Source organism: Plasmodium malariae (assembly GCF_900090045.1).
Source record: "Plasmodium malariae genome assembly, chromosome: 1".
Taxonomy (NCBI): domain Eukaryota; phylum Apicomplexa; class Aconoidasida; order Haemosporida; family Plasmodiidae; genus Plasmodium; species Plasmodium malariae.
This window is the reverse complement of record NC_041775.1, coordinates 466,675-476,879: the sequence shown is the minus strand read 5'-3', so window position 1 is coordinate 476,879 and position 10,205 is coordinate 466,675. Positions and strand designations below refer to the sequence as shown.

The window sequence follows — 10,205 nt, the reverse complement described above, 5'->3', positions numbered from 1 at the left end:
AAGTAACATGTGCTAAAAATGACAGACCAGGCCAAAGGAAGTGATATATATGCGTATAAGAAACTATAAAAGATGAAAAAAGAAAAAGCGCATTTTTATTGTTCCACTTAATTATATCATTGATGTTATGTTTAATATATACTATACAGTTGCATGTACCATGCGCAGCGTATACATATGTGTAATGCATATAAATGCACACTGAAAAAACAAGGAAACGCCACTACTCCGATATTCTACTACACTATAACACATCTTCTGCAATTGTCACTCAGAGGTACCTTTACAACACATGATTTAATACCACCTTGTTTTCCATTTTACGTGAATTGGAATTTGCCGTGTTATGAGAACCTGAGTTTTGTCTGGGGTTATAGCTACTGATCTGCGTGTTATTGTGCGTTTCATACTGCTCATTCCGCATTTCACTCTGCTTCTCGTACTGCCTCGTGCCCTGGTGAGGCTGGCTATCCGTAGCGGTCTGTCTACCAGTCCCCACTTCACCTACGTCGAACGCGTTACTGAGATTCCAGTTAATTATCAAATCGATAAGCTCCTTGGAAACAACTTTTGAATTACTTCCAAATACAGTATTCTGGATGTTTAAACACAACTTTGATATTTGTCTTCCTGATAATCCATAGAGCCGTCTAGCTATATCATCTAAATAATTATCATCTACAGAATCATCAATGATTATATTATATTTTTTTAAAGGAAAAACATATTTATTAAAATATACCGATACCATTTTTTTAATTTCACTAATTTGTGGGATGTCAAAATTATACTGTTCATCAATTCGATCCATAACAGCTGGGTCTAGTATATCTCTACAATTGGTAGCTAAGATAACACCAAAGTTTTTACTTTCTGTACCTGTATGATATAGAAAAGAAGCTAATGCATTTCTTAAATGCTCAGAAAAATTAATAAATGATTCATTTCGTCCTTTCCTAAGAAAAGCTTCCGCTTCATCAATAAAAATAATGCATTTTTTATTTTTCCTTTTTTTAACAAATTCAAATATCTTATTTAATTCAACAGACGCATGTATACCTAATGCGCTTACATCTCCTCCATTTATTATGATATAATCGAAATTACTATAGTATGATACTGTTTTTGCAAAAAGAGTTTTTCCTGTACCTGGTGGACCATGTAATAATATATTTTTTAAATAGAGATCATATTTCTTTGAATTTCTTAAGCTGTTAATAGACCATGTAAGCTTTTCTTGCAATTCTTCATTCAACACGATTTGATCAAACATGTTACTACTACTGTCACTACCACTACCACTACCACTTTTTATATTCGCTACCTTATGATGGGCTTTATCCCCTCCTCCGTTAACTTGTACTACTATGTATTTCTTAAAAAGAGAAAAATTTCTCTTCAAATTGAATAAATCAAAAAACTTATTAATATGCCATAGGGAGGTTTCCCTTATTAGCTTAGGTTTTCCCAGTTTAGTTTCAGTATATGTTCTTATAAATCTAGTAGTATGCTTAGTTGCATAAACACCGAGTGATGTAAGTGTAACGGCTAATGCAAATCTGTATACCTTTTCCTTATCATTTAAAAATAAAAATAAAGAATTATTAAACTGTTCAAAGTATTTATTAATACTTTCTATTTTTGTTTTTCTTTCCTCATCTGCTTTTGCTTTTAACGTTTTTAAGTGAATATCTAAATTTTTTCTTTCTCTTTCTATTAATCCTTTATTTTCTTCATATATTCTAGCCTTCATATTTTCACGTTCTAAACTTTTCTCCTCTCTTATTTGTTTCATTTTTAGATTCATTAATTCTAATTCATTTCTTTTTCTAATATTTTCTTGTCTTAAATATTGTTCATGTTGATTTCGTAACCACTCTTCATTTTGTTTTTGTTGATCTAGAAGCTTTTTTTGATAGGCTTCTGCTTCTAACCTAGTCTTATATTCAGCTGTAACTCTTTCTTGTTCTTGTTGATAATTAATAGTTTTCCTTCTCTCTTCATTTTCTATCCTAGTTTTATTACTAAGATATTGAGCTCGTTGTAAAGACAATTCTTCCATCTGCTTCTCATATTCCTTTTGTTTTGTTAGCTCCTGCAATTTTATTAATTCAAATGCTTTTTTCGAATTAGATGATTGGTCTAACTCCTTCAGAGCTTTTGCTCCTCTTTCCAAAGCGGTCGGATCAAAATTTCCAGTTATGTGCTCACCTACTTTTTCATCTGTATATCCATATTTGTTTCCACTCGGGGGTCCGGACCCCATCTTCTTTGAAATATTTGGGAAATTCATTTCGTCTTTGCTACTCCGGGCATGTATACTCAACAGTCGTTAATTTTTTGGCTGCAAGGGAATAACTTCTTATAACGCTGGAAAAGGAAAAATAAAATGAAAAAAAAAATAATAAAACTGTAAGAATGATAAAACAGTAGAAAACAAAATAAAATGGTCGCTCCAGGAACACTGCTCTCGAAAGCATTTACCTGATTAGCTGTAGTATGCAAAAATGTATTTCTGCTATTATAAAAAAGCAAAGCACGTGGATCTACACTTAAAAAATAAAATAAAAACAAATAAAAATAAATAAAAATAAATAAAAATAAATAAAAATAAATAAAAATAAATAAAAATAAATAAAAATAAATAAAAATAAATAAAAACAAATCAAAACAAAACAAAACAAAACTAAACAAATCAAAACAAAACAAAACAAATCAAAACAAAACAAAAATAAATAAAAACAAAACAAAACAAAACAAATCAAAACAAATCAAAACAAATCAAAACAAATCAAAAATAAATAAAAACAAACTCTTATAACTCACATGTGACATTGTTCATTAGAAATTTTGAACAGTTTGTCCGTCCGTCCGTCGTTTCTTTTTTTATTTTGTAAAATATGCTTCTAAAAAATGTAGTAAATGTATGAACTCCTCGAACGTTCAATATTAATATAACAAAATTGTTTAAAAAAAAAAAGTACTCTCCAGCGCTATTTCCGTCGTTCATACAAGCACAAATATATAGGTAGGTATGTGTATATATAAATATATATATGTGGACGCCATAATGTAGCATATTATGTATGATAACTTTTATCGCATCTTTCCTTATTTTTCTTTTTTTTCCCGTTGCTAACATATTGCAAGAAAAAAAAAAAAAAAAAAAAAAAAAAAAAGAACGTTATATCATTGGGAAATTTAATCAAATGAGGACTTACAAATTTAGCTTTTTTTTTTTTTTTTTTTTTTCACCATTCGACATATTATAACTATGTAAAGGCAATCATCAGAAATGAGGAAAGAAATATATGGTAAATTTTCTTCCATTCATTTTTTATTCATTTTGTTCTCATCTTAATAATGCCATCTTTTTTTTTTTTTTTTTTCTTTCCTTCTTTCCTAAGCGTACATATGTTAAATGTAGAACGGAAAAAAATGTATTTTGTTATCTGTTATTAGTTATTCGTTATTAGTTAATATTTTTTATATTTAATTTTTTTTTAGTACTAAAATATTGTTTAGTTATTTTTTCTCTTCCTTTTTTTTATATTTAGTGAAAATTGTTAACCTTTTATTTCTGTTCCGTTAGAAGAGACCTATATAAACACACACCATTTATGGAGTCGTTCACTAGATCACATACCGAATGGTATATTACAAACTATTCTACATGTATTTTACTTCTTACAAAATTGCAGGGCTCTTATATGTGTTATTTTGTTACCGCAAAATGTTCGACTTTTTTTTTTTTTTTTCACCTTACATTCCCCCAATGGTATACTATGTGGAAGAGGGTTTCCCCCCCTTATCGTTCATGTGCTCTATTCGTATCGTTCATGTGCTCTATTCGTATCGTTCATGTGATCTATTCGTATCGTTCATGTGATCTATTCGTATCGTTCATGTGCTCTATTCGTATCGTTCATGTGCTCTATTCGTATCGTTCATGTGCTCTATTCGTATCGTTCATGTGCTCTATTCTTATAGCCCATAAATTCTCTCCATACAGTTCACATTTGCTCGCCCTCTTGCTATTCTTTTCCGTTTCTTCTTATCCCCAAATAGCAATCAATGGGACCATACACTCGATATAATAGCCCCAAGGTAAATGAATTACAAGTGTAAAAACCTGTTAACATTATACCAACAGTTTGTAAATTGTTCATAGGGGAAAAGAACTATCGACTTGTCTTATCGTATAGGGGACGTACAAACAAATGAACAAAATGAGCATATAAATGTTGATGTTCATAAGAATACATACCAATTGTTGCATGTAATGTATGTGTCCATGATATGCATGAAAGTTTTGAGAGTTCTTCCAGCATTTCCCTCATATAGACAAATTTATAAAATTCGACTTAAAAAAAGAGAAGAAACTAATAAGGGGGACAAGAAAGAAGTAGAAAAAAAAAAATATAAATAAAAATACAAAAAACCTTAAAGGGAACAAGGTACCTGTGCACCAAGTTTGCGAATGATAAATTTAAAATTTGTTATACGTATGTATATAAATACATGTACTTAAATACATATATATATATAAATACACATATATATGAATATATGTGTATACATATACCGCAATAATATCATTTCTATGTTGTGTTCGTTCATTTTTTTTTTTAAAATAGCTTTACGTAAAAAAACAAAAAAAGAAATTAACCAGAAATAAGCGAAAATGAACAAAAATAAGCGAAAATAAGCGAAAATAAGCGAAAATAAGCGAAAATAAACAAAAATAAGCAGAAATAAGCGAAAACATAACAGGAGTGACAAGAACGAATGGGAAAAAAAAATAAATAAATATTAAATATATAAAGACAAGGTCTAAATAAAAAAATTAAAAAAAAAATCTAAAAATGCTACTAAATTGCAAAGAACATCATAGCATTATCTACCATGTGCATGGGACGACTCCCCATATAAGGGGACAAAAACAAAAGCAAAAACAAAAGCAAAAGCAAAAAGCAAAAAAATTGGAAAACGAAAAAACCAGAGAACGAAAAAAAAAGGAAGAAACGGGAAAAAAAACACAAAAAAAAACTAAAACAAACATACAAACAAACAAGCAGAAAATGATAAAAAAACAAACAAAAATAATAAAAAACAAGAAAATATATACATACATATATACATATATACATTTATGTGTAAATGGGCACCCTTGTGAGCTGCTCATGCTTTAATTTGTTTTTTAAAACGTTTTTTATATTTTCTCTAATTCATTAAAAATAAAAAGCCAAAAACAAGGAGTAGGATGGAGCTCAGGAATGATAATGAACTGCTGGACTTGTTACTTTTATTAAATTCTGGAAATAAGAAAAAAAAAAAAAAAAAAAAATCAGTTAATTTTAAATGTACGATAAAGTTAAACAAGCTTATAATGAGCAAAATGGTAAAAGTTATTGATGCGAAAAACGCAAAAAATACAAAAACTGTTCTTTACTCTTACCAACATCCATCTCCTGCGTTTCAACAATTATAGGGTTGTTTGAATCTAAAAAAAAAATAAGAAAATAAAAGAATAGCATGAGCGAAATATCAGCAAAGTGTGGTTAATTAGACAATACTAAAATCTGCAGGGGTCGTAGCAGCAGCTTACTCTCTTCAAATGTCTCCTCACGCATATTTATACACACATATTTATACACACATATTTATACACACATATTTATACACACATATTTATACACACATATTTATACACACATATTTATACACACATATTTATACACACATATTTATACACACATATTTATACACACATATTTATACACACATGTATATGCACACATGTATATGCACACATGTATATGCACACTTGTATATGCTCAAATATTTATGAGCACATATTTACGCACACGTATTTATGTACATGTATATATGAACGTATGTAGCACCACTTTCCCTTTTTTATCACCTCCTTTTTGAATATCATTCAAATTACCTTCATGTTTCTCCAGTTCGACCAATTCCCCAGAGGACATTCCATGATCTGCGAGAAGAGAAGATAACGAAAAAGTCAAGTGCATGTGTATGTACATAAATATATAAATTCAAGTGTACGTTTATGTGTACATATATATATATATATGTGCATGCACGCAGTGCCGCCTCGCTCACTTTGCGCAATTTCCGTTATATATATCAAATGATCCATTGGATGCTTACTAGTTTTATGTTTTGTGGATGGAGTATGATGAACATGTGGTGAGATAGAATGCTCTCTCTTTTTATGTGGAACAAATTTTGCATTATATATAGTGTTGTTATCATTTAATAAAGTATTTTCATTAGCTCCTTGGTCTGATAATTTTATATCTAATTCGTCCATATTTTTCTTTATATCATTTGGTTCAGTAGTTCCTCCTTCTTCGAATGCATCTTCAATGACATCTGCAGAGGGTTCTTCGGTAAACAATTCTTCATTTGTTATATCTATATCTTTATTATTTGTTTGATTTGATTTTTTAAAACCTTCATTTGTGCTAGTACTATTTTTGGTGTTTTTCGCTTTCTGTGCATTTCGTAAAGTAGGTTTGGCTTTTTGATTATTCTGACTACTATGACTATTCTTAGCATTATGACTATTTTGAGTATCGACCTTAGTAGAGTCTAGTGACTCGTCAGATAAATCATTTATTTCTTCACTCACAAAGTCATCATTATCTTGTAAATCATCATCATCCATTATACTAGATTTTTGTGCATTTTTTTTCTTTTCCTTTTTAGCTCCTTTTTTAACGGCATCTTTTATTGTTTCTCCTTCATCCATAAGATCGTTTACATAATCCATATCCTTCTGTATAAATGCGTGCAAATCTTTAGTGGATGCCATTTTGTTCAAGTGGTGATTGTCAAACATGTCCTCATCCATACCGTAGGTTGGCGTTATTTCCTTCATTTCTGCAAAGAGGTGTGGGAAAAAAACGAAACAATGAGAGTGTGTGCATAGTATAGTAGAAGTAGTACGACGGGAGAAAAATGAATACACTATTTTTTTTTTTCCATATTATCCTCATTTCTTTTTCATCTCTTTCCCAATTTTTTGTTATTTTCCTTCCATTTTTGCTTACCGTTCTCGTCCAAGTCGTCCTCCTCGTAATCCGAATAAGATTTATCGTGTTCTGTTTTTTCTAAGAAGCTGTCTTCAATGTTATCTTCAAAAGAATTTTCCTCATCCTCATCCTTATGATTAACCGACTTCTTTTCTAAGAAGCTCTCTTCATTGTAGATCTTACTATTATGTTTATTATCATCATTATGATCATCGTCCAAGTATGTGGAAACGAACGTACTATGTTTTTCCATATTCACAAGATCATTTACATTTTTTTCTAAAAAACTTTCTTTACCCTTATTGTTATTATTATTCGTAGTAGTTATACTACTCCATTTATTATTTTTTTTTTTTCCATTTTCTGTTATGTCATCTGAACCAACATAATCATCAGGGTAGTCACTATCATTCATTTTGTTTTCATACTCTTCTTTAAAATCTTCTCCATTATTTTCATTAGAACCAATAATGGTATCCTCTTTTTCAAGGAAACTACTAGAATTATTATTATTGTCATCCTCATAATCTTCGAAATCATCCTTTTCGTCATCGTTCAAGTCATCATGTTCATCTTTTTCTAAGAAACTTTCGGAATCGTAATCATCGAATTCATCAAAGGTATCATATTCATCTTTTTCTAAAAAGCTTTCGGTATTGTTATCATCATCTTCATAACCTTTGTAGTTGTCTTGTTCGTCATCATTTATGTCATCATACTTCTTTTTTTCTAAAAAACTTTCTGCATTACCACTAGAATCATCATTATTTTCTTCAAGACTCATATCCAGCTCATGATTCTTTTCGCTATCACCTTCATTATAGTATTCTTCTGTATCTACAAAATCTTGTGGATTATATTCTGGCCATTTGTCGTCTTGATCAGAAGACTTATCTTGTTCTAAAAAACTTTCTGCATCTCCATTAGAATCATCATTATTTTCTTCAAGGTTCGGATCCAGCTCATGATTCTTATCGCTATCACCTTCATTATAGTATTCTTCTGTATCTACAAAATCTTGTGGATTATATTCTGGCCATTTGTCGTCTTGATCAGAAGACTTATCTTGTTCTAAAAAACTTTCTGCATCTCCATTAGAATCATCATTATTTTCTTCAAGGTTCGGATCCAGCTCATGATTCTTATCGCTATCACCTTCATTATAGTATTCTTCTGTATCTACAAAATCTTGTGGATTATATTCTGGCCATTTGTCGTCTTGATCAGAAGACTTATCTTGTTCTAAAAAACTTTCTGCATCTCCATTAGAATCATCATTATTTTCTTCAAGGTTCGGATCCAGCTCATGATTCTTATCGCTATCACCTTCATTATAGTATTCTTCTGTATCTACAAAATCCTGTGGATTATATTCTGGCCATTTGTCGTCTTGATCAGAAGACTTATCTTGTTCTAAAAAACTTTCTGCATCTCCATTAGAATCATCATTATTTTCTTCAAGATTCATATCCAGCTCATGATTCTTTTCGCTATCACCTTCATTATAGTATTCTTCTGTATCTACAAAATCTTGTGGATTATATTCTGGCCATTTGTCGTCTTGATCAGAAGACTTATCTTGTTCTAAAAAACTTTCTGCATCTCCATTAGAATCATCATTATTTTCTTCAAGGTTCGGATCCAGCTCATGATTCTTATCGCTATCACCTTCATTATAGTATTCTTCTGTATCTACAAAATCTTGTGGATTATATTCTGGCCATTTGTCGTCTTGATCAGAAGACTTATCCTGTTCTAAAAAACTTTCTGCATCTCCATTAGAATCATAATTATTTTCTTCAAGGTTCGGATCCAACTCATGATTCTTTTCGCTATCACCTTCATTATAGTATTCTTCTGTATCTACAAAATCTTGTGGATTATATTCTGGCCATTTGTCGTCTTTATCAGAAGACTTATCCTGTTCTAAAAAACTTTCTGCATCTCCATTATAATCATTATTATTTTCTTCGAGCATCGGATCCAGCTCATGATTCTTTTCGCTATCACCTTCATTATAGTATTCTTCTGTATCTACAAAATCCTGTGGATTATATTCTGGCCATTTATCCTTTAGCTTTCTAGATATTCTATTAGGTGAGATAAAATTTACTTTATCATTTAACGTTTTCATTAATTCTATATTTTTTACATAATTTTTAAAAGGGTTAACATCTTTATAAAAATTGAAGAAAGAATCGTATTTTTTAAAATCATATTTTTCAAATAAGGGAAAACAAGCAAAGGTATTAATACCACGTGTATCTTTCATCGCATTACTGTCGTTGTATACATTGTATCCGTATGCGTATTTAATTTTGTCTAAAAAAAAAAGATGAGAAACATATGGAAAATGGGTAGACATTAGGTGGAAAATAAATAATAAAATAAGTAGACAGGAGGACGGGGAAACAAACGAGGAATTTATTTGCAGTAGTATTCTCTAAATTAGTATAACGATTATGGAACACTTATGGAAGCTTTTGTGAATATGCATAAATATATATACCCATGCCTCTACACATACACATGCACATGTCTATGTGCATATGCAACGTTGTCTGATCAATGAACTCTCGGATAGAATCGTTCAAAAGCATTTTCTATTTATTTGAAAAATAATTTTGTATTATTTCGTTTAGTTTTGTATTAGTTTTTTTCATTTATTTTTGTTTTATTTTGTTTAGTTTTATTTCTTTTTATTTAGTTTTGTTGTATTTCTTTTTATTTTGTTCTGTTCTATTTCGTTTCTCCTTTTCTCTTTTTTCTTTCACTACCTTTAATGTGTTGTATGCTAACTCCATTTTTAAATTGCTCAAAATAAGTTACAATATTTTGAACAAGCAGAAAAGACAAGAACAGAATATTCATATTTAAAATTAAATTGGTACAACAAAAAAAAAAAAATAAAATAAAAATAAAAAAGGAATAAAAAAAAAAAAAAAAGAGTAAAAAAAGAATAAAATAGAAACAAAATAAAAAAAAAAAATAAAAAATTGCTAAATTTATTCTTTTTTCACTTAAGTTTTATCATGTACTGTTAAATGAAAGAGGAACACATTTGTACATTTTAAAAAAGGAAAAAAACATTTTATGAATGTTTTCCTTTCACGATAAAAGCAAAAGAGAACTGCACTACAT

At 29.6% G+C, this 10,205-nt stretch overlaps 2 protein-coding genes across 2 annotated transcripts; both read right to left on the bottom strand.

The window, feature by feature from the left end:
* Positions 1-283: 283 nt before the first annotated feature.
* PmUG01_01018900 (AAA family ATPase, putative) lies at positions 284-2,266 on the bottom strand (the record flags this gene model as incomplete). The annotated part of the gene is made up of 1 exon (XM_029007999.1): positions 284-2,266. One exon carries the CDS (start codon positions 2,264-2,266, stop codon positions 284-286), a length of 1,983 nt encoding a protein of 660 aa, XP_028859979.1.
* A 2,957-nt stretch (positions 2,267-5,223) lies between these two features.
* On the bottom strand, positions 5,224-9,935 carry RAMA (rhoptry-associated membrane antigen, putative; the record flags this gene model as incomplete). The annotated part of the gene is made up of 6 exons (XM_029007988.1): positions 5,224-5,315; positions 5,459-5,503; positions 5,954-6,001; positions 6,130-6,912; positions 7,083-9,386; positions 9,842-9,935. 6 exons carry the CDS (start codon positions 9,933-9,935, stop codon positions 5,224-5,226), a joined length of 3,366 nt encoding a protein of 1,121 aa, XP_028859978.1.
* Between the last annotated feature and the right edge of the window lie 270 nt (positions 9,936-10,205).